Source organism: Megascapheus bottae, chromosome 38 (genome assembly GCF_031878675.1).
Source record: "Megascapheus bottae isolate mThoBot1 chromosome 38, mThoBot2.hap1, whole genome shotgun sequence".
Taxonomy (NCBI): Eukaryota; Metazoa; Chordata; class Mammalia; order Rodentia; family Geomyidae; genus Megascapheus; species Megascapheus bottae.
Window position 1 is genome coordinate 95,747 of NC_143546.1, and position 25,005 is coordinate 120,751.

At 53.1% G+C, this 25,005-nt stretch overlaps 1 protein-coding gene across 1 annotated transcript in view; it reads right to left on the minus strand.

The window, feature by feature from the left end:
• Nucleotides 1-1,794: 1,794 nt before the first annotated feature.
• The window catches only part of Tnfaip8 (TNF alpha induced protein 8), a 53,487-nt gene continuing 30,276 nt past the window's right edge, over nucleotides 1,795-25,005 (minus strand). The window contains exon 2 of the mRNA XM_090325440.1: nucleotides 1,795-2,375. Within this exon, the coding sequence (XP_090181566.1) occupies nucleotides 1,810-2,375 (566 nt within the window). The 3' untranslated portion in view covers nucleotides 1,795-1,809. The remainder of the gene's footprint in view (nucleotides 2,376-25,005) is intronic.

The following is a 25,005-nucleotide window of genomic DNA, read 5'->3' on the forward strand; positions in this document are numbered from 1 at the left end:
ATAAATAAGAGGAGTCTACATTTGTTCATACCTGCAGACCTCCTGGCAGCAACTTGGGGCCGCTACAGAGGAACAAATGCCTTCCCCGGCTTCCGTCCATGTGAGGGGCAGAGTCCCGTCCAGTCCTCAGGAAGGCAGGTCGCTACCACGAGGCACGGGGCTACGTTCCACCTGGACAGGCGGATCCAGGCCTGGGCCAGCTGCCTGTGGTTGGCCCTGCCCATGAGGACGCCCTCATTTCCCCAGGCAAGATCTGGTGGACAGCAGAGTAGAACCGACCAGGCTTCCGGCTCTTCTCCATGAGGAGAGCGCTGGGCAGACAGGCTGCTGAGCTATTCCAGGGGATAAAGCCCAAGGACACGTTCTGAGTTGTGAAGCCATTTCCAGAAGGTCTACTTATCACCTTCCCGCTCTGGAAGGCGAGGTGCTTTTCCCTCAAAACCCAGGGTCAGGGTGTAATACCAAACCAGGGCCGGGGGGTGGGGTGGGGGAGCGGGCTCTCTGTGTTGGCTGCTGTCCTGAGCCAAGCGGGGGGCGGTCGGGGTATTTCTGGGGGTGCAGTGATTGTAATGCCAGTATCCCAGGAGGTAGGCAAAATCAGGGCCAAAGAACACATTTCAGGCACACTCGAGGCAAGGACCTAGTGTCGGGACTTGGGCCTGTTATTTCCTAGTAGGAAATAAAAATTTAAGAAAGATAGAGACCAATGTTTGCCTTGGTGTCATTCACACATCTAAAATTATATAGAAACAATATAGCAACTGCTTGAAATGCAAACACCCTCTGGCTTATTCAGTAAAACAGCAAGTAAGAAAACACCAGAGCCTTATTGGTTAAATAGAAAAACGACACCCTTTATTTATAGAACTGTGTTAAGCACGGAAGCACACCCACCATTTGTCTCATGCTCCTTATCGGTGTCCCAGGTAATTTTGTTGTGTTTGTCTCTAAAATGAAGGTCTTTTAAAAATCTTTTAGAATGCGCATTATTGTCCCACTGTCCAGGTCAATCTAGGTTTTTCTTCTTTTTTTTTCTTGCCTGCGAAATGGACGTCAATAAGAGAGTTTTCATCAGCACATTTTCAAGATTACATCAAAGTGAAGCCCTAGGAAGGCATTTCAAGGAAATGACATGCTATTACATCTTTGAGAATTGAAGTCTCACAGTTGGTACTAAAAATCAGTACTCCAATTCAGAGGTATATTCTTGCAGTGGACATTATCTGTGATGGGTGATCCAGTTCACTGCCACACAGTACTGGTTTCAGATATGCAAGGCTCTGTTTTCCAGTAACCCAACGGGACGGCTTCGGGTTGAATTCTTCAGCGGCCACAACATCACATTTATCAACAATCAAGGGTAGACTCGAAAATAGAATTGTTGTCAAAGAAGCGATGGCAGCAGGAGGAAAATTCTGGACTTTCTAAAAGAGATAGCTATATACAGTGCAGAATACAAGCGGGTCCACGCACACAGCTCTGTACATACTGGACACATCCACGGTGCCGGCCGGGCGAGGACTGTCCCCAGCAGGTCTTGGGGTTCACGCTCAGACTCCTCTTTTCCACGACCTGCCACGGTGAGGGGAGTTGTGAACAGAGTCCTTTGGCAATAACCCGTACTCCAAGAACAAATGCTGGAAAAGCATTATCCTTAATGTCCGACGGTTGAATTGAGCCAAGTCTTCCTGAAACATGTGTAATGTTAAAAAAATATATATGTATCTATGTCCTCTTCTCTCCTTCATGAATCAGCAATGCTCCACCCTCAAACAGACCACAGTCCGGGTCCGGCCTTCCTTCCCAGGCTCATATGTTCTCTTCATCCAGCATTCTGTTGATGCCGTCACAGAGTTTTTGTAAGTGAGGTTTAAACTTCCCAAAGGGGTTATACAAGGCGGCCAGGAAATCACAATCGGAGAAATGGTCGAACACGTGGTTCACGCGCCCGTGCGACTTGGTGGTGAGGTGGCGCTGAATGACCTGGTGCACGAGCTCGCGGCACTCGTTCAGCAGCCGAGAGAGCACGTGGCGGTCGAAGGTGTAGTCCACCTGGTGGAAGCTCACCACTGTCATGGCCAGCTGGTGCACCTTCCTCCTGAACCGCTCCATCAGCGCCAGCTCGTCCTGGTTAAACTGGTTGTTCCTGTAGAGGATGGCCAGCTTGAGGACCGTCTTGATGAGGTTCTTGATGACCCTCTCGGCCTCCTTCTTGTTCTGGGTGTACTCCTTGGTCACCCGGTAGAGCTCGTCCAGCACCTCGCTGCTGGTGTCGTCGATCAGGGTGGTTGCGATGGATTTGGATACCATTTTACCCAGGATCTTCTTCTGGGCCTGAACGGCCAGGTTTTTGGAATTGAATACATCTGTAGCCACTGAAAAGGTAACAAAGTAGGCAGAGGAACAATTAACACCAGTAAATATTATCAAGAGAGTCACACAGAAAAGCCAAACGTAAGGAGTTTTCTCTCACTTTCCCATCATTTGTGGTTTGCATTTCATCCTGTGATATAAATCAATCTCTCTCTCTCTCTCTCTCTCTCTCTCTCTCTCTCTCTCTCTCTCTCTCTCTCTCTCTCTCTCTCTCACTCTCTCTCTCTCTCACTGCTGAAGCCACTCCTCAGGCTCACCTGCCCACTCTACGTCCTCCTACAGGTCCCTGCCAGGCTTGCAGACACGCCATCCTCTCTCGGTCTACCCCATGCCAGCTCACCCGCCCTCTTTCAGATAGCAGCCCTGGACCAGTGACTCCCACAGCTGGCGCCTGGCCTTGACCTCGTCCCAGAGACTTTCTGCAGAAGCTCTCAAGCGTGTTCTCTTTTGAGACTCTGCGGGCACCAACGCACACCCCCCCTGGCTCTCTGTTGCCAACCCACGGCTCCTCCCCCATTTTTCAACACCTCAGCCCATTAGCACCCTTCCTGGCCCTTTGCTCCAGACAGAGATGTAGGAATCGCCCACCCAGTCCTCTCCATCCACGCGACCTCCCAGGGTCTCTAAACTTGTGCCCACTTCTACCTGCCACAGGCACATCCAGTCCAAGCCCCTGCCGTCCCTTCTCCACAGCGGCCCAGCCAGTGTATGCTAGAGAATGATGCTACGTGGGTTCTTTGTTAACCAGGACAGCTCTCAGCTCCCGAATCCTCTAAATAAGTGAGGTTTTTTTCCCCTATAAAGCATAGCTTCGTTTACCACCATCACCACTCTGTAAAAGGACTTGTAGACCAAGAATGCCAAGACTGAGTAAAAGCAAGGCATGACGCGTCTGATGTGAAGTGAGGGTCTAAGCAGTGTGGAAGCACGGTGGACACGCTCGCTTGTCTTAGGAGATAAACATGTGAATTTTTGGGTAATGGAAAAATGATGCCATATACCAGAGGCCTACCAAAGTTTACCCCTATACTAAAACGACTTCAGATAGTTTTACAGAAATGGGAATAAATAATATTTCCTACCCACTGACATTCTCTCACCACTCTATGATAGTCCACGTCAACAATGTTTGTTGTAAAGCGAACTAATGTTTAGAAAATCCTGGGTTTAGCATCAACATGTATAAAGTTGGAGATAAATATTGAAGAAAAAATATTGATCCATGTGCGCAAAGAAAAAACATCTGCTTAGCAGGAAATGAGGGGGAGGCCTCCTCATAATAGCAACCAATGAAGAGCCACCCTTTTCTGAAAGTCAACAAAGTCCCACCACGGCTCCAGGAATCCACTGACGCATAGAAGTGCTTGACTCACTTTTTCTATGGACTTGTCGGCCAGTACATAATTTTTTCACCCAACAGAGTTGTTTTACTTGGAACTCTTTAGCCACGACTACTGATGTACAGGTCATTACAAATTTGTTCCTGGTTAAAACTTGAAGAGACGGAAAAGAAAACAAGCTGGAAGGTAGGGCATACCTCTGTTAGAACCCTTGCCTGAGCTCTATTCCAGTACCACAGAGGGAGGGAGAGAAGAAGGGAAGAAGAGGGGAGGGAGGGAGTGAAGGAAGGAGTAAGGTTCAAGTAGTATATGCTTGAGGCACTGACCTCAAACTTTTAGTGACATTAGAAAAAGGTTTTCAGCCAGGGGTGGGGGCTCACACCTGTCAGCTACTCAGGAGGCTGAGATCTGAGGATCGCGGTTCAAAGCCAGCCCGGGGACTCTTATCTCTAATTAACCACCAGAAAAATGGAAATGGCGCTGTGGCTCCAGGGGTAGAGGTACAGCCTTGAGCTAAAAGAGCTCAGGGACAACACCCAGGCCCAGAGTTCAGGCCCCACAAACCAAAGAAAAGGTTTTCAAACAAATATGCAAAATCTCAGTTCCCTGTCATGCAACTGAGTATTTGCAACTGCAAGCCGGTCTAGGTAAGGAGGCAGCCTTGGTGAAAAGACCGAGGCCGGGGGCTTCCTCAACAGCACTGATGGGCAAAGCTCCAGGAGAAAAGCGAGCAGCTCCGGGAGAGTGGTGACGTGGTGGGGATACGGGGTCTACACCCACAAAACCCACCTCAGGAACTTCCAAAAGATAGAGGAGACACATCAGACAAAGAAAGGGGGGAAGGGAGGGGAGGGGAGGAGGAAAGGGCAGGGGCCGAGAAGGACAGGGAGAAGAGGGCGGGGAGAGAGGGGCAGTGGGGAAGGGGAGCTGTCGGGGAGGGACAGGAGGTGGGGAGTTGTCCCGGCCTTGCACTCCACATACGTGGGGAGGCAGCGGCCCTGAGGGTCAGAGGCACTGGGTGTTGAGGAAATCTTGTCACGGAGGATCAGAGCCAGGCACTGTGGCCTCAACAAACTTCTCACCCACGGATGGGGTCTGGGGCTGTCTCTGGGGAGAATGCCTTCTCAGACAATCTGCACGTCGAAAGCCCTTCACCCGACGCTGACTGCACGTTTACGTCTCTCTGAACTTTCCACCCCAGCGCTACCTTACATACAGTATGTCATCGTCACAGCTGTGGGGCTTGAACTCTGGGCCTAGGCACTGACCCTGAGCTCTTCAGCTCAAGGCGACCACCCTACCCCTTGACCCACGGCGCCACTTCTGGTTTTCTAGAGGTTAATTGGAAGTAAGAGCCTCAGGGACTTCAGTGCCTGGGCTGGCTTTGAACTGTGAGCCTCAGATCTCAGCCTCCTGAGTAGCTGACAGGCGTGAGCGACCGTGCCCGGCTTGATTTCTGGTATTTTTATATGCCAATGTGTTGCTTTTTTTGACTCTCCTTTGAATCAATTTTAAGAGTTTATAAATTCCCTTATTAAGGAAAATCCTCCAGACATGGAATTTGTCATCACATAAGAATCATAAATTTATCTCACGTGTGTGTGTGTGTGTGTGTGTGTGTGTGTGTGTGTGTGTGTGTGTGAGAGAGAGAGAGAGAGACAGACAGACAGACAGACAGACAGACAGACACAGAACTGGGATTTGAACGTAGGGCCTTGCACTTGCTAGGCAGGGGTTCTACCACTTGAGCCATGCCCCCAGACTCTTTGTGTTTTTGATAGAGTTTCATGTTTTAGCAGGGTCTGGTCTTGGATTTCAGCCACTCTTTCTATACATCTCTGTGAAGCTGGAATGACAAATAGGTGCCATAAAGGTTTGTCTTCTTAAAACAAAAAACTCAACAACAACAAAAAAAACCTTGTTGACATATATATATATTTTTTTCATTAAAAAAAAAGCAAACAGCAGGACTGTAGTATGTACCTTTAATGTTCTTTCTCATGGCAGGGACCTGAAAAAGTAGAGAGTTCTTGCAGAGGTCCAAAGGCCCGTCCTGAGTGGCCCAGGCCTCTCCAAGCTGCCCAGGGGTGTGGCTGAGGCTCTGCCTCCCCACCGTCCCCGCAGGGGTCCCCAGCACACAGGATGGGGAGCCTTTGGCAGGACAGCCTCCCCCACAGACTGGCTTCACCACACAAGGCCTGGAGCTTCATTCTGACACTGTTTACTGCCGAGGCACCGTGGTCAAAACCAATCCGCTCCTTCCGGAAGTATTACAGAACTGAGAAATGCAAAGTGCCAGATGGCTGTGTGAAAACAGAGACTTCCGAGTTCAGCTAAAGCAGTTCTAGTTCCTCTTCTGTGATGCCATTAACAATTTAACATTTTGTGGCTCAAGGGGTGGAGCCTTGTGAAAACCCAAGGATAGAGCTCAAGCCCTGAGCTCAAGCTCCAGGACTGCTTTTTAAACATTTACATTGAAGTTCTTTAGAAGGATTTCTCTCTCTCTTTTTTTCCAGGGTGTTGAATTTTGTTAACAATAGGTTTAAACTGCAAAGAGTCTGAAGCAGCAGTGCGTGAGGGTATTCTACCATTTTACCTGTTGAGAATGGAGGCCTACCACGCAGGCTGTGCAAGATGCAGGAAATGAAGGCCACGTGTGGGTGGGCCTCAGAAAAAGCATCCACTCTGTTCCTAGGCCCTGCTCTGCACCCCTCGGCCCAAGGACCGGAGACCTGGGGGCTCAGTCCGCATGCAGACACGCAAAGGCCGAAGCCCTGAGCAGACGGACCCTCACAGGGCAATTCAGGCTGGCGTGTGGCGCAAAGGAGATTTGGTGCATATAGAGATAAACAAACCCAATCGTGTGCGAGGCTCATGACAGACCGCAACTGGGCCATGGAGTTTTACATACACACATGAAGGCACATACCTACACGTGTGCACACTAACATATGAAGACCCCTCTGCAGATGCGCACGGGTGTGTGTAGAAAAGGATTTGTGTAATACATTTAACTCTGCTTGCTGACGTTTCCCAAGCTGACGTTCATGAAAACAGTTCTCTGTATTCTTCTGGAATGGATTCACAACCATCCGGTGCAAACGGGAGCGGCGAGACAGGCAGCAGGCCAAGCCCGGCAGTGGAAGTGACAATCTCAGATTGGACCATCCCGAGGCTGGACCCTACCAAAGCTTCCGGCCAAATCACCTTCTTCTCCATACTTCCAGTGCCTTCTCTGCACACATTTAAATGAAAACGACCCACGAACAGTACCTAGAACAGCATTAGATGCAAAGGAACTTAAGCTTATCTCTGGTATGTTTGGAATCTGTGTAAAGGAAGACCCAACTTGAATACAACGATGTGAACTGTTCAACCAAGCCTGGAAGAGTATTCACAAGGTACTGGACACAGGTTTCAATGGTAAGTCACAGACAGACCCCTTTCTGCAGACCCGCCGACTGCCGGGGTGACCAAACACAGGCGGAAACACCTAGCAGGTTCCCTGCAGAACTTGCAGACTAGCAGTGGGAGCAAAGAGAAGGAACACGGGTTTTCTGGACAGGTCATGGAGAGAGACCCACTCGAAGAAGGTGTCCAGATGGGGTCTGATCTCAAAGAAGATGTGCCTGTGTTCCAGAGCTACTTAGGGGCTGAGTATCTTGATGGGTCAGAGCCAGAGGGAATGTGTGCCCTGTGTGTGTGTGTGGGGGGGGAGTAACCATGAAGTATGGATACGAGGGGCAGGCCTTGAAAACGCTCCCTACACAGGCCCTAGAGGAGGCAGGAAAGTGCAGATGTAGGACCTGGGGCAGAGTTCTCAGTGCCATGGCCCGGGGTATCAGAACAACCTGGGGGCATTTCAGCAGTGACGGGGCCTGCTGGATGGACGCCGCTGCAGACCCCTCTAGAAGGCAACAGGTCACCAAAACGTTCCAACGTTCCAAAAGCACAGTGCAAATAGACAATGGCACATTGACTTCCCTCTTCCCTGGGTTGTTTTCACAAAACTATAGAACCCGCAGAAAATGTGTTCTTCCTCGTGGTGGTGGGGACCTCAGGCTTGCGAGGTAAGGGTCACCACTCAAGCTGCACCCTCCAGATTGTTTCTGGAATGGAACTTAACCTATTAACATCTGAAGTTTCTGAAAATAGATTCGCAAATGACGCCAGCACGGCAACATCTGAACAAAACCTAACTGTAGGTTTCCAATGGTTGTGAAATGAAAGGTCTCTATTAAATTATGCACACTGACTTGAGAGAACAAACCTTGTTGTGTTCCAATGAAATCCATCCTTCCTTATTTACCGCATTGAATTAAGAGGTTTTGATTAAGCTGGGTTTATCTGCATGTTTTCTTAAGGATTTGGAACTTTCCAGTCTTCCACCATGAAAAATACCTCAAACCTCCCTAACCAGCTCTGTGAATGTCTGTACTCTTTGACCCCAGGCTTCCCCCTCTGCAAAAGATCCTGGCTCCTGAGGAAGATTTAGGACATTCGGGAAGACAGTGGCTGCTCAAAAATCCAGAACACCACACTGAGGCCTGGCTACTGAACCCGCCCCCAGCTCACCCCATGGTCAGCATGCTGAGTTCGGGTCCCCCAGGCTGCTGCTGGCCAGAGAAAAAGTATGACCAGGCAACAAAATCAACGTATGGATAGCATACACTCCCGCTGACACGGGCACTGACCTGCATATTGCACTCTCTAGTTGTAAACTGGTTCCTTTACACCACTTTCACTTGCATTTCTGGCCCTACGGAAGCCAAATAAGAGGAGCACAGCTGAAAAGTCAGGGGACGCCTTGGAGGGTGGTAATTAGAGGGAAAATGCAGCACGTGGATGCTCTGAGTTTTTTTTTTTTTTTTTTTTTTTTTTTTTTGCCAGTCCTGGGCTTGAGCTCAGGGCCTGAGCACTGTCCTTGGACTTTCTCAAGGCTAGAGCTCTACCACTTGAGCCTCAGCACCACTTCAGGCTTTTTTCTATGTATGTGGTACCAAGGAATCGAACCTGGGTCTTCATGCATGCTAGGCAAGCACTTTAACCACTAGGCCAAACTCCCGGCTCCCGTGCTCATTGTTAAGGCCATTTTCCACCAGGTGGGGCAGAATCCCACGCTCACAGCTCACCACTCACCCCCAGGAAACAACTCCTTGAGCCTAAAGTAAGAAGCACGAGTTTCACACATGGAGACAGAAGAGAGAACTGTGTACCCCGCCCTGCTCACCACAAGGGTTAGGTTGAGCCCCTGCCTCAACCTCCTTTTCTGCCAGTTAAGAAGGTAATACCTCCGGGCCTGGCCTGGTGTGTGCTGTGTCTAGGCATCTCTCAGCATCTCTCAGCTGGCACAGCATGAGCCAATCTGTCTCCCGGAGACCCACCAATATCTTTTACAGTAATTTCTCCAGGAATGTCAGGAAACCAACCAACTCCTTAGGTCTGGAGCTTAACAAAAGTATTTGCACTTATGGCTAAGAACACAAACGGTACCTATGGGATATCGATCCATTAGGTTGTGGGGGTGCTGCGTATTGAACCCAGGAACTCGCTCGTGCCAGGCACTATTTTATGCTTCAAAGGCGCGGGGCTGTAAATGCAAAGGAAATGCATTCAGAAGCAAAATCAACTGCATTTCTCTCCGGATCTTGGACAAAATAGAATGAATAGCTATTTTGTTTGGAGAAGTAATTATATTTAGTCAACCTAATCCTCAAAGCACATGTTCTGGAATCTTCTCTGCAAATATCCCAAGCCCATCTGTTGGAGTATTTTTGGAGCAGCAACCTCTTGGCCTCGGCTTGGTCATTTCCCAAACAGGCAGGCATCGAAACCTTAGCACCTAACATCTCAGCCAAGTACAGGGAGGGGAGGATGGGAGGGGGAGGGAAAGGAGGGGGGAGGAGAAGGAGGAGGAAAAGGGGAAGAGGGGAAGGAGGAGGAGGAGGAGGAGGGTAAAAATACAAGAACAAGAGAGAAATTTACTAAGAAAGCAAGTAAGCATGTGTTCTATATGCATGGAAACTGATATTACTCCCCTAAATACATTGCAGTCAAAATCACTTATTTTTAAACTACAATCACCTACTTTTTTTTTTTTTGGCCAGGCCTGGGGCTTCAACTCAGGGCCTGAGCACTGTTCTTGAGTTTTCTCAAGGCTAGAGCTCTACCACGTGAGCCACAGCACCACTTCCAGCTTTTTTCTATGTATGTGGTACCGAGGAATCGAACCTGGGTCTTTGTGCATGCTAGGCAAGCACTCTACCACTAGGTTAAACTCCCGGCCCACAATCACCTATTTTTTAACCATGATTATTTGCTGAGACACTGTGGGTCCATGTGTCCCTGGCCCCCTGCAGTGCAGGTGAGCCACTGTCCATACAGACAAATGTCACATAGAATAACTAGCCTTTGTGATTGCTCTTAATTCTGGCAGGCAGGGCTGACTGTGAGCTGAAGCAGGAGGTGGGGTGCTGGGGCGAGATGTGACCTCCCACCCGTTTTTACCTCTTCATGGCACAGGTGGTTCCCTCACAGGTAGTGCACAGGCGCTTGCACCTGTTTTCCACACGCACACAGACACACAAGGTGAATTCTGCCACTGACCTTACGACCGAGACTGTCTCTTTCCACTACAGAATAAAATGGCCACCAAAAGTTAGAAACCGCATTTCCACGAATGTTTAGGTAATTCAGGTCCCAGCAAAGGGGAAGTTAATGAAGAAAAAGTGCCGGACTCTTCAAAGTAAGTAAAGGAATTAAATAAACATTTTTCCACTTAATGTATATCGGGGTTGTGTGGAGGTGGGTGGGGGAAGTAGCTCAGAGCTTGTCTGCCATGTGCAAGGCCAAGTTTGATGCTTAGTAGGATGCATGAATACATACAAATATCTATCACCCTTGCGGGGCGCGGTGGCTCACGCCTGTAATCCTAGCTACTCAGGAGGCTGAGATCTGAGGATCCAGGTTCAAAGCCAGCCTGGGCACAAAAGAACCTGAGACGCTTATCTCCAATGAACCTCTAGAAAATGGGAAGTGGGGCTTGGCTCAAGGGTAGGGAGGTAGTCTTGAGTTGAAGAGCTCAGGGACAGCACCTAGGCCCAGTTCAAGCCCCATGACCCCCCAAAATAAAATAAAATAAAAATAAAACCTATCACCATTAAAGTCGCATAATAAGAAGACAGGGACATCATTGGCATAGGCAAAAAGTGAAGTTTATACTGAGAATTTAGGCCTTGATAATCTTTCCTCTGTAAAATTTACGTGCCATCCTAGAAGGGTGTGGCAGATTGTAACCCCAGCTACTCAGGAGGTTCACAGTTCAAGGCTAGCTGGAGAGAAAAGTTAGCAAGGCCCCCTCTTGACAGACAAGCTGGTGCTATGAGGTATAGATAGGAAGACAGAGGTCCTCAATTGACCTGGGGAAAAAAAAAATTAGGCCTCTATTCAAAATGAAAGCCAAAAGGGCTGGGGGCACGGCTCAAAGGCAGAGCTCTTGCCTAGCAAGCATGAGATACCCATACCAAACCCAGTACCACTAAAACCAAAACAAACCTGCAAGGTTTTAATGGCACCTAATGAAGCACCAGTAGGTCAGATAACTTGTCAGCCTGTCTTGCTGAGTGTGGTTCGCTGCATTCTAAAACACATATACACATGTGTACGAGCATGCATACACACGCGTATACTTTAAATCACGAGGGGTAGCTGACAGCCATAGCACTCTGGCTACAGGCAGGGATGGCTGTGGCAGCAGAGGTATTGGTGACAGAGATTTCTTTGTCTCAGGCCCAAGCCCAGAAAGGGCCACTGCTTTTTACAAGGCTTTCTTTGCAAATGCAATTGATAGCATGTAAGCACCCACTACAGGTTACAACTTCAAGACAGGCATGTGTGTGGCAGAAGAGAGTTGAGGCCTTTGCTTTATGATCAAGGTCTTCTACGTGTAGAATTCGGAAGAAATCACTTCTGAGAAGGGCTGCAGAGTTTCCAGGCTCAACACTTTGTATCTGGATTCATGCATTGTCCTCTAGCCCTCCCCCAATCAAAAACCTCTTCACCATTTTTTTTTCTCCTAAAAATTGCTTTTATTTTAAATTAAACCTAAGTACCAGTAAGTTTCTCTGAGTTGACTGCATTCTAGTGGCTGGTACAGGGACAGACTCCAAGGATACAGTTTCCATAAACTGTAACAGACAGACGCTGGGGGCAAACCACACTGAAAGAAAAAAAGAGAAAGAGGTGGGCACTTCAGGCCTGAGGCTACTGGAGACACACACTTTCTCACTGCTACAGCTATGCACAAAAGTGCACCACCAAGAGTGACACAAGAAAATCAGCTGACTGCCTCGGTCTTTTAATTTGGCCTCCTTGTGTTTTAAAGGAAGAGCACCTGGGAATTCCAAAGCAACAAGAACGAAGAGAGCTAAAGCAGATTAAAAATGGCCACTGTGGTGTACTGGCCACAATTCCACAGAGAGAACTCATCTTTGGGAATGAGAGGGACCCAATTAGCGGCCGCAGGTACCACAGGAAGGCTGGGCAGGCTTCAGCTAGTCGGCCTCTCCCAGCTGCAGTTACAATTTACCTGCACTCGCCCTGCCCTTAGACGTGCTGAAACAAGCCACCTGAAATTCAGGGCTAGAGCACCAGGGGTGCGCCCTGCCCCGCGGCCCTAACCGGCGACCTGGAGGGGCCATGGCGGAGCAGGCTGGAGGGGGCAGGGCAGGGCAGGGCTCTGTACTTCAGGGCTAAGGGAACTGACCAGCGGTGGGTGCTGTGGTGGGCGGCTTGGGGGCTGTGAATGAGGGAGCCCCCACCCCCAGGGGCAGGGTGTGGCTGCCCTGCGGAAGGGGTTTGGTGTTCTGGCACCGCACCAGCCAGCCTCTCCCGGCTGGCTGACCTGGCAGAAAATGCAGGGCCCCAGGAAGCCTTGCAGAGACTGCCTCACAAATCCTCACCCATCTGCCCTGCATAGCTCAGACAGACAGCTGCTAGGTCATCCTCTCGACTCTAAAGGCTGAGACCTGGAGGGTAGGGGTTCAAAACTAGCCTAGGTGGAAGGGACTCTCAAGCAGTGGAACACCAGAAAGTGCCACAAGAGTGTGAGGTCCTGAGTTCAAGCCCCAGAACCCCCCCCCACACACGCACTCCACCTCCACACACACAGCTACTACACCTCCTGACCAATACAACACAGGCCTGGCTGCTTCTGCCTGGCCCCAACTCTCTGTCCAGCAGTGCAGGGCCAGTCTCGAGGTCACCATCTTGCCATGTCCCCTGCGTGTGATCCCTCTGGGAGCTGGCCTGCAGACACTTTCCCTTCTCTGGCTCAAAGGAGACCCATCCCATCTGCTGCTAAATCCAACAAAATCAGCAAAACTGCCAAACAAACCCTGGTTTCTGCCTGGTGATACTTAGCTGCCCCCCCTTTTTTTGGGAGGGGGGGTTGGTTGTGGGGTTTGAACTCTGGCCTGGTGCTGTCTCTCCGAGCTCTTCAGCTCAAGGCATCCGCCCTACCCCTTGAGCCTCAGCACCACCTCTGGTTTTCTGGTGGTTCATTGGAGATAAGAGTCTCATGGACTTGAGTGCCTGGGCTGGCTTTGAACTGCGATCCTGAGACCTCAGCCTCTGGAGCAGTTAGGAAGACAGGCGTGAGCCACTGCTTATTAGCCTCCTTTTCTGTCTCCAATGTTTCCCTCCCTGTCCCCTCCCTCTCCCTGTCCCCTCCAGCAGCACCTGGGTCCCACCTATCCCATTCCCACCAAAGCTAACTGCTCACTCTCCAGAAGTTGTGAAATCTGCCCATGGCCACTTTTCTTGGCTTCCTCCCCTGCTCTGGTTTCCCAGGGGCTCTCTCCCGAGCCTTCAGCCCGAGTGCCCCTAATTCCACATCTGGGAAAACAGTGGTGCCATCTTAATTATCACCTTTCTCTGAAGAATCTGAGTTCACACTTGTGATACTGGGGAGAGATGCGTTTTCATTTTAGCTTACTAACGGACTGATGCGATTCTCATTTTAACCCATGAAAGGGGCGGTGGCCCGATGTCCTCACAACCACCAAGGCATTAAGGTTTGATTCTGGTCAGATAACTGTGGGGTGTTCCCAGCCCGCCCTTGCTCTTCCTGGACTGCGCAGGGAGGACTTGGGGCGATCAGGCTGGAGGGCTTGGGAAGGGCTCCACACCTCCTGGTGTGCGCAGTGAAGCTTTCTCTCTGCCATCACGGTCTCTCTCTGGTTCTCACGGGGACAAGCCACAGGCACACTTCTGTCACGACAACCATTTCTACCTTAGCTGCAGGAAAAAGGCACCTCTCCCACAACAGCTCTGTTTGCTAGGGTGTGTCAAGTCCTACTTAATGCCTAATAAGATACTAGGTCTAGATTGCACACTGCCAAGATTAGGGCACGCTGGCAGAAATTTTCCAAGGGCTTCCATCCCAGGAAGAAAAATCACAGGGACAGAAGGGGAGGTGGAAGGGGAGGAGGGCTTCTCTGCTTCTCAACGTGTGAAGCACTGGGAAGCAATGTGATCCAGGAGGAAATACTTGGGATTCACCCCTGGCTCCTGGCTAGAGTCCCTTAAACCCCGGAAATCTCCTGAGCGGTAAGCGTAGCAGAGCATCTTTAGCTACACCTTTTGCCCTTGGTCCCCCGCTCCTGGCACAGCGTCCGGAGCCCAGGCCTGTGGGGTCTGCCTTGAAGCTGAGCTGGCAGGGTCAGAACCCAGGGAAGCTGCAGGTTTTCCCCTCACTGTCATGGGGAAATAGAAAGCTGTCTGGAATGGGAAACTGCTTCCCTGGGTGTCAGAGGGTTGTGAGGGTCCAAGAAAACAGCTGCTTTCCGTTTTGAGCCCAGTGAACTTGCTCCTCAGTCCAGAGCCCATGCCATCAGCTGGCACCCAGGCCTTGGGAATGCAGCTCCCAGCACCAGTGCAGGGGAGGGGATGGAGGTGGGGAGGGGATGGGGGTGGTGGAGAGGGGATGGAGGTGGGGAGGGGGTGGGGTGGTGGGGAGGGGATGGAGGTGGGGAGGGGATGGGGGTGGTGGGGAGGGGGTGGTGGGGAGGGGATGGGGGTGGTGGGGAGGGGGTGGTGGGGAAGGGATGGGGGTGGTGGGGAGGGGATGGAGGTGGTGGGGAGGGGATGGAGGTGGGGAGGGGATGGGGGTGGTGGGGAGGGGGTGGTGGGGAGGGGATGGAGGTGGTGGGGAGGGGATGGAGGTGGTGGGGAGGGGATGGGGGTGGTGGGGAGGGGATGGAGGTGGTGGGGAGGGAGTGGGGGTAGTGGGGAGGGGATGGGGGTGGTAGGGAGGGGATGGGGGTGGTGGGGAGGGGGTGGAGGTGCGGAGGGGGTAGGGGATGGGGGTGGTGGGGAGGGGGTGGGGGTGGTGGGGAGGGGATGGAGGTGAGGAAGGCCCTGGTTCTCAGTCCTCAGGCAGCCCAGGCCCCAGGGATCCTCTGCACTCCTGCATTCCCTTAGACAGCCATGATGAAGCCCCAGGCTCCCAGGGCAGCGCCCAGCACCGCTGGGAGGTCAGAGCCTCCTCCACCTCCTCCTCCTGCTCCTCCTCCTCCTCCCCCTCCCCCCTCCTCCCGCTCCCCCTCCCCCTCCCCTCGCAGGGCTCCTCCCCGCCTCCTGGTGAGGCCCTGGCTCTCTCCACACGCACATCACCGCCCGTTCCTCCCTCACCTCCACCGCTGAGCCCTGCTCAGCTCCGCCCCCGGGGCGCCCTGCACACTGGCCGCCCTCTGCTGGGCTCTGTCCCGGCCGACCTCCCCTCCCTCCCCTCCTCCTCCCCCTCCTCTTCCTCCCCCTCCTCCTCCCCTCCCTCTCCCTCCAGGGCCTGACTCTGCGTGGCCGCTGCTCCCCCCTCAGCTGCCCTCGGAGCCCAAGCCGGGACTTTCAGGGAAACTTCAGCCCATGCTGGCAGGGGGGCCGACCCGCGGGGGCAGCGGGGGAGGAGCAGGGGGCGGGGCCGGGACCGAGGGCGGGGCCAGGAAACCGGGGGCGTGGCCGGGTAAGGCGGGGGGCGTGGCGCGAGCGCGGGCCGGAGAAGGCAGGGGCGGGGCCGGGAAGGCAGAGGGCGTGGTGCGAGGGCGGGGCCGGAGAAGGCGGGGGGCGGGGCCGGGAGGGCAGAGGGCGTGGTCCGAGGGCGGGGCCGAAGAAGGCGGGGGGCGGGGCCGGGATGGCAGAGGGCGTGGTCCGAGGGCGGGGCCGGAGAAGGCGGGGGGCGTGGTACGAGGGCGGGGCCGGGGAAGGCAGGGGGCGGGGCCGGAGAAGGCGGGGGCGTGGTACGAGGGCGGGGCCTGGAAGTAGGGGGCGGGGCCGGGGGAAGGCAGGGGCGGGGCCGGGAGAGGAGATGAGCCATGCAGGTCCCTAAGGTGTTCCAACTGTGGAAGCTGACCTGGGCACGGGCTCCCTTCCCCACCCGCCCTCCCCTCCCTGGCAAGGCAGCAGCTGTCCCCCCCTCCCCGAGCTGACCCTCCCCACTGCCCTCTCCACAGCCTGGGCTCTGGGTGCTCCAGGACTTCACCCGAGCCTGGAGGACTTCACCCAGAGCCTGGAGGACTTCACCCTGACCCCTGGAGGACTTCACCCGGCCCTGGAGGACTTCACCCCGAGCCTGGAGGACTTCACCCGAGCCTGGAGGACTTCACCCGAGCCTGGAGGACTTCACCCCGACCCTGGAGGACTTCACCCCGAGCCTGGAGGACTTCACCCGACCCTGGAGGACTTCACCCCGACCCTGGAGGACTTCACCCAGCCCTGGAGGACTTCACCCGACCCTGGAGGACTTCACCCGACCCTGGAGGACTTCACCCGGCCCTGGAGGACTTCACCCCGGCCCTGGAGGACTTCACCCCGGCCCTGGAGGACTTCACCCGAGCCCTGGAGGACTTCACCCAGCCCTGGAGGACTTCACCCGAGCCCTGGAGGACTTCACCCGGCCCTGGAGGACTTCACCCCGGCCCTGGAGGACTTCACCCTGACCCCTGGAGGACTTCACCCCGACCCTGGAGGACTTAACCCCGAGCCTGGAGGACTTCACCTGACCCTGGAGGACTTCACCCCGAGCCTGGAGGACTTCACCCGGCCCTGGAGGACTTCACCCTGACCCCTGGAGGACTTCACCCTGACCCCTGGAGGACTTCACCCGGCCCTGGAGGACTTCACCCTGACCCTGGAGGACTTCACCCGGCCCTGGAGGACTTCACCCCGACCCTGGAGGACTTCCCCAGCCCTGGAGGACTTCACCCCGACCCCGGAGGACTTCACCCAGCCCTGGAGGACTTCACTCCGACCCTGGAGGACTTCCCCAGCCCTGGAGGACTTCACCCCGACCCTGGAGGACTTCACCCAGCCCTGGAGGACTTCACTCCGACCCTGGAGGACTTCACCCCGACCCTGGAGGACTTCACCAGAGCCTGGAGGACTTGACCCAACCCTGGAGGACTTCACCCCGACCCAGTATTCAGTTTGAACAGAGAAGTGTGTAGATGTTCACAGCGGGGAGACATCTTAAATATTAAGCAAAGCCTAGACACTAAGCCTTTCCGACTGCGGTGGCTCTAACATACCTAAGATCCTATTAGAAATCTACGATTTCTGCTTCACTCAAGATGGAGAGAGAACATATGCTCACCTAACCTGCTAGAGGAGGAGAACCGTCTGGGAAATATCAGTGTTGTGAGGCCTGGGAGAAACTGACCTGGCCCCAAAAGGGTAACAAGTTACCCCTGGAACTTCCTGGTTCCTGCTCTGGTGCTTGGTCAGAGCTGCTCAGATCTGAACCCGCACTCAGCAACCTCGGACTCAAGAGGCTCCTTGTGAACCCCGTGTCTTTCGCACAAGCCCCCCACCTCCGAGCTGTACATCGCCCCTTTCTCCAGGGCGGCCAGATGTCCACAGGTGTCTGTGGGGCCTCACTCAGCCAGGCCCCGGCCGCACAAATGAGATTCCTCACACAGATCTATAATTGGGGTAAAGCAACACCTTTTCAAGACCTTGATTAAGCGATCCAGACGAATTCCACACCCAGTCTGCCTCAAGCAAATTTTCACTCTCTTCTTTCAAACAGCATGCTTCCATTAGAAAAAAAAAAGTTACTAAACAGCTTTTGCACATTTAAGTTCACACACACCACATGGGATGTGTTGATTGCTGTCCTTGATGTCCTGCTTATTTTCATGCAAAGCCTCCACTCACTCAGGCTAGCCAAGGAGAGCGGAGATCACAGCTCAGCCACCCGGCAGCCCTGCAACTCACTTTTACTCAGGGTAATGGCGGGGTGAGGTGTGAATATTCACCAGGATCTGCAGAAAACCTTTGTCATGAAATGCAACCCGGCAGTCCCCTTGGGGATGTCAAGAGCAATGGATGCTCAGCTTCTTTTAAAGACTGCCTGACTCGGATCAAGACGTGGCACGCTGCACACATACACAGACCAGGGGGAATGAACCTCTTTGTACTATGACCTGCAAAACCACACTGCTCTGGCACCTGGCATGGCAGAAGGGTTGCCGAGGGCAGCAGGGCCACACGGATTCTGCGAGTATGGACATGCCCCTGCTTTCATTCAAGTGGGTAGCTTTTCAGCCCCAGCCCTGATCTCTGGTTACCGGTTACATGGCAACGATTTGTTACCACCTGTGGGTGGGAACTGGTTCCTGCTACATGTGAGAAACAGGTCAGAACCCTCAGTTTGCCAATATGCTCAGAATTCACAGTAATCATCTACTTGTAGAACACGGACACAAAATGACACATGGTTGGGTAACATTACTCATTTAGTAAGCTACGTGTAAACATTGGATTCTTACACGTCCCATAATGGCTCTTACGTTCTGTTTCCAGACAGGTGAATTCAAATGCTCGCTAAAGCGCTGAGGGAGCCTCTCATCCTAGCTTTGTACTTGATCTTAGGTTTTGGCTTTGGGTTTTGCATTGCTGAGTGAGAGTCTGGAGGGATTCAGATAGAATCTCCAAATCAAGGAAGACAACTGGGAGTGTGGAGACAGGGAAACAGCACGGTCCTGGGGACCAGGCTAGAGGCTGGAACTCGTAGTATACTCTTCTAGCATGTTCTATGCAATCTCGAATGTCATGCGTATGGCTAAGTTGTCCTGAGATGGAAAGTGGCGCCAATATCTAAATTGAGTACACACAGACAGATGACAAACCGAGACACTCTGGTTTCCTCCCATCAAACAGGTCAAGAATTTGAGGGGCACAAGACGCCCCAAAGGGCCCCTCCCGCTCCATCACCCACGTGTTCTGGTGAAGAAAGCCAGATGGGTTTTAGGCTGTTGGAGCATCTGGAGGCTCTCAATTCTGATCCCACAGTTTTCTTCAGGTAAGAGAGGAAAAGGTACAGAAGGTGGAAAGAGCTGGGATCCCTCCCTGTGCCCAGGCTGCAGGGTCAACACAGGACAGCAGAGGAGGGGCCCAGAGAGGGGCCCCTGGGTTTCCTTTCAGTAGTCCATTCGGATCACAGAAGCCAGATCCAGGAAGCAGTGCTGGGCTAGGTACTCCATGTCTGTGTGTGGCAGCCGACACGGCCCTGGGAACGTCGGTGGCCCAGGCACAAGCCTTAACCCCCCAGCTCCCCCGCCAGCAGCCTCCCTTCCTGGCAACCATGAGCAAGTGTCTCCCAACAGTGAACCAGAGGCAAGGCCAGGGGCAGGGGAGGGCCAGGTCACTTCAACTCGACACGGCTGCAATTCCACCGCAGGAGAAGCACAGAATGTTAAATGAACTTCCTTTTCCAACAACCTGGTGGAGACTCCCTCACATTGGCTGGCGGAGGGCTGATCGTAGCTGCAACATGAGACCATGCAATTTTCCTGTGCCGGCCACCCATCTGCTCTGAGTTACTGTGAGGCACGGAAGCCAGCAGTGCTGGGGGAGTCAGCCAGTGACCATTTCCTCTTTTCGGTGAGCTCCCTCCAAGTAGAGGGAGCCGGCCAAGACAGGCTGAGAGCTGGCCCCACTCGCATCCATCTGAGCTGCGAGGAAGTCGGTTTGGTGGGCTGAAAAGGCAAATGTCCTCTGAGATGCCATCATTCATGCCTGCCACAAGAGCTGGCCACGGCAGGCACTGCACCCCTGAGCACACATGCTCATCTTCTGACCAGAGAAAGCAGAGCGCGGGAGCAAGACGTGTGCAAACGTGTGCCCACGTGTTGTGAAAGGCAAGCAGTCATTCAGAAATGTTTAGTGCTTGTTTTCATGGACGGAGCTTTTCTTAACAGAAATCTTAGGATGAATCACGACGGTTGTACGGCAAACCTGTGGGCAGCTGCTGGCAGGCTAATCTTCCTGCTGTGCCCCAGCCCCGCTCTGCCCCTTCCACAGCCCCACTCCCCTCCCAGCACCTCTGGAAAGTGGCCTGAAGCCCAGGGTGGACTTTTCTTTCTCTGGTGAACCCTTGCTCTCCTTCAAGCTGACAATCTCCATGTCAGCTGTCCTGTGAGGCAGACAGCTAAGCTGAACTATGACCATCCATACATCTAGCAACTTCCCAACAATTCTGACAGAAAAGGAGCCAAGAACATACTTCTAACAGCTGCAAGCCTTCTGTTTCCCAGCATGCGTGGGGTGGATGCACTTCATGTCCTTCATTCAACCCAGAGACGTGCTGGGGTTCCATGAGACGTCACCTCCCCAGAGGCGAAGCCGGGTTCCATGAGACGTCAAGTCCCCAGAGGCGAAGCCGGGATTCCATGAAAAGGGGTTCCATGAGATGTCACCTCCACAGGGGCAAAGCCGGGTTCCATGAAACGGGGTTCCATGAGCTGTCACCTCTACAGAGACAAAGCTGGGGTTCCGTGAGACATCACTTCCACATTGGCAAATCCGGGGTTCCGTGAGACGTCACCTCCACAGAGGCGAATCTGGGGTTCTGTGAGACATCACCTCCACAGAGGCAAAGCCAGGGTTCTGTGAGATGTCACCTCCACAGAGGCAAAGCCAGGGTTCTGTGAGACGTCACCTCCACAGAGGCAAAGCCAGGGTTCTGTGAGATGTCACCTCCACAGAGGCAAAGCCAGGGTTCTGTGAGACGTCACCTCCACAGAGGCAAAGCCAGGGTTCTGTGAGATGTCACCTCCACAGAGGCAAAGCTGGGGTTCTGTGAGACGTCACCTCCACAGAGGCAAAGCCGGGATTCCGTGAAAGGGGGTTCCATGAGACGTCACTTCCACAGGGGCAAAGCCGGGTTCCATGAAACGGGGTTCCATGAGATGTCACCTCCTCAGAGGCAAAGCTGGGTTCCATGAGACATCACCTCCAAAGAGACAAAGCTGGGGTTCCGTGAGACATCACTTCCACATTGGCAAATCCAGGTTTCCGTGAGATGTCACCTCCACAGAGGCGAATCTGGGGTTCCGTGAGACGTTACCTCCACAGAGGCGAATCTGGGGTTCCGTGAGACGTCACCTCCACAGAGGCAAAGCCGGGGTTCCGTGAGACATTACCTCCACAGAGGCGAATCTGGGGTTCCGTGAGACGTTACCTCCACAGAGGCAACCTCACCAGCTGTCCATGCACTCTTGCCATGGAGACTATTAGTAAGTCAAACATGATTCCACTTCTGTGGATGGAATTTCCACGGCCAGTGACTTCCCATTTAAAAAGAGCAGCAGCTCCCGCATTCTTAGACAAGTAACTGTTCCCTTTCAGTGAAAAATAAACTAGCATCCGACCCTTGGGCCACCTGAATCAATAGACTAATAAATCTCAGCGGGGAATTCCAGACACCTCTGCACTCAAGACAGGACAGCATTCAGGCAAGAGAATGTAACCAGGAGCTGTGTCCAGCATGCTGGGAGCCCTGAGGCCCACGGTCACGCAGGGTGCCACTGACCCTGTCCTCTGTCTCTCAATGGCTGAATCTAAATGTACGAAGGCAGTACCTTACAAAGGGTGACTCTGTAGAAGTTGAGGCTAGAAATAATGCTCACTGAAGGCCACAAAGTGGAGATGGGAAGGGTTGGACAGGGGAAACCAAAATACAATAGGAAGAATGAATTCTAATGCTTTCACAGCACAAATGACCATAGTTTACAGCATTTACTACACAATTTAGGAAGAACTAGAAGAGAGCAGTTCAACGATTCTGATCATAAGAAACGGAAAATCCTGGACAGGTACAGTAGTATATGCCTGTAACTCAAATTACTCAGAAGACAGAGACAGAATTGTCCAGGCTACTCAGGCACCATAGCCAGTTCCAAACCCCTTCCCTCCCTCCCTGTAACAGCTCAGGCCCTTTGGCTTCAGTTGTAGCAATCCCCAACTCCTCTGCCACAGAGTGCTGGCCTCAGAAACCCAGGAATAAGGCCAACACCGGGACAGATACCAGTCATAAAAACAGTCATGGTCGTGAAAAGGTTTCTCTCTCTTCCACCTACCACCAGAAGCCAGCGTTCCCCACCTTCTGCAGTAGCAGTGCACTATGGGAACTCTAAAATTGCTGCATGCCTTACTGCTGTGAGAGAGAAGCCATGGAAGAAGGCTGGCTGGAAAGGAAATGGGCTCCTGACATCTCTAAACTGCTAGATCAAAGCCCGTCCTGCTTAGAGAGCAATAAAAATTCCCCCTTTGAAAGAAGCAGTCTAAACAGGGGTGACTCTTTCTTCTACTGCTGGAGCCAGAACGATGTGACCCATGTGACCGTGAAGCCTGAGGGTTTCTAGTCTGCTAGCTTTACACAGGCCCACCACAATGGGTGAAGGAGCCCCTGGCCACAGCTGACCCCATTCTGCCCCATGAACTCCCGCTTGCCTTCTCACCATGCCTGGCAGGCAGCTGGAAAGCCCCCTCTCCAGCCAGGTGAAACCTGGGCTAGGGCTGGGTGGGGTGGGGGGAGAGAGCCCCAGGCTGGGGTTGGGGAGAGGCAACAGAGCTCCTGCTGCTCCTGGCCTCCTCTGCCTGCAGAGCTTCCCGCCCGTTACACACTCACAGATCCACACTCACTCACAGGTACACACCCAGACCCACCACACACACACATACTCTCACACATCCACACAGGTAATTCTCTAACACGTGGGTGCACACACACATGCTCTAACAGACACTCAGGGTCGCCCTAGGCACAGGCAGACGGCTCACATCACCATCCACCAGCCACAAGACATGGGATGATTCCATAGAGGGACAATGCAGGTGACAGCTCAAGGTCGGCCTCTTCTCCACTGAGTTCTGGCCTGACCTCTAGAGTAATATTAGAATATCTGGCCTGTCTCCAGGGGCAGCAGTCACCAGGTGTAAATGAGGCCGGCCAAACAGGGGTTCAAAATGCTTCCAGAAGACAGAGTACGCAGAAAAAGCCACTGGGGCTGAGCCGAGCCTGCAGGCCAGCCTGTGGAGTTCAGACTCCTTTCCCAAACCCTACGTCTGTTCCAAGTTCAGTTAAGTGAATCTACAACACTCCTGGGTCAGGGGGCAATCTCGCTTTCACGCTCAGCGTGTCCACAAAGAGCTGTGGACGCCGTCTCAGGACTGTGGAAGAATGGCTCACCAGCAAGGAACAGCTGGGAAAATCCGGGATTTACCTCGGGTACGAGCAAAGGGAGGCGATGAACAGAGAATCTCCCTTCAGGACAGAAGGATGGACGGTCACCAATTGTGGGTGGGGGTCTGTCAGTCCCTGAGGGATACGAGGGGACAACTGAGATGACCGACCTGAACACAACCGCTGCCCGGGCCTTGAGGGATACGAGGGGACAACCGAGATGACCGACCTGAACACAACCGCTGCCCGGGCCTTGGCTCTTGTGTCCTCCTCACCACTGTCCTGGGGAGAGAGACAGAGCCTCATCACCTCCACCACGGAAGGCCCCTGCAGGGAGGCAGGGCTCCCTCCTGAGCTGGCTCTGCCAGGTGACTGAGACCATGGGGGGACGTGTGTAGGGTGACTGACTGAGAACACAGGTGACACTCCTGAAGAACGAGAATGCTGTGCCCAGGCCCTCTCACATGCCCGGGACAGTCCGGCTCATTACAGCCCTCCACCAGGCCCTCTACCCCTGCCCGTCCTCCTGGGGGCTGCTCTGGACCACACCAGGCCACCCCGACTTCAGGGCCTGCACAATGCTCCCCTCTCCGGAACACTCTGCCCAGGGCTTTCTTGGTTGGCTTCCTCACACCTCTTAAGAGAATCTGTGTAAGAGTCTCAGTGACAACTGACACAACCATCCTCCATCTCTCTTTTTTTCTCTCCCTCTCCCCCCCCCCCCCACACAGAGCAATCCTTAATTGTTTTTTTGGTTGGGTGTGGGGCTTGAACTCAGAGCCTGAGCACTGTCCCAGAGCTCTTTTGCTCTTTTGTTCAAGGCTCGTGTGCTACTACTCTGAGCAATAGCGCCACTTCTGGTTTTCTGGTAGTTAACTGGAGAAACGCATCTCACAGACTCAGGCCCTACGGCCAGGGGACTGTGCCCCGGGACGGGCTCTGTCACCCTGTGAGTACACAAGGCAACCCAAGTGAAAACAAAAGAGCAAGGGCTCAGGGCCAGCTGCGCACGGAGCAGCTTGTGTGCAGGCTGAGCTCATGGGCCAGGCACAAACAGCAACACACTGTCTCTACAGAAGGCCTGGCGTTGGCATGGGCTCTGTACTTGCTGAGACTATGTTAATGTCATTTGAAGGAAGGACAGCTACATCCACCTTCTCTAATTCTTCTTGTACAATCCTGGGGGGGAAGGAAAACGAGTTTCCTGCTGTCATCTGTCTTGAAGAAGGAAAGGCACCCCCCCCCCCGCCGGCTCCACCAAGGGGATCTGGGGAAGGCTGGCCTTGAGCAGCAAAGCCCCTCTCACCATCCGCCTCAGGCTTCCAGTGGGGCCCCAGCCCACGCTCCCCCATTACTTTTAGCTGACATGTTTTCAGCCACTAATTTACCTTCTGTTTCAAATGTCATGAGCTTACCCACAAGTGTGCATGACTTAATCACACCAGTCCGGAAGCTTCTGTGCCTGCCAAAGCTTCTTTCTGCTGAAGCTCACGACTTTTCCTTCCTTCTGGAACCCAATCCCACCTTCACGTCTTTCACTAAATCTCCCTGAGCAAACCTGTGTCTGGTTACAACTCCATGTAGGAGATAATGTGAGGTCACAGACACAGCCATTTCTGTCCACTGGATATGAGGCAGACAGAAACACGAGCAGAGCTCTGGACATCTGTGGACAACTACCTCTCGAATCTAAACGATGTGCAGGTGACAAGATTTCACTGGAGAGTCGTTAACTCTAAGAAAGGGGACCGGCTGCCCAGGTTTAATTACCGT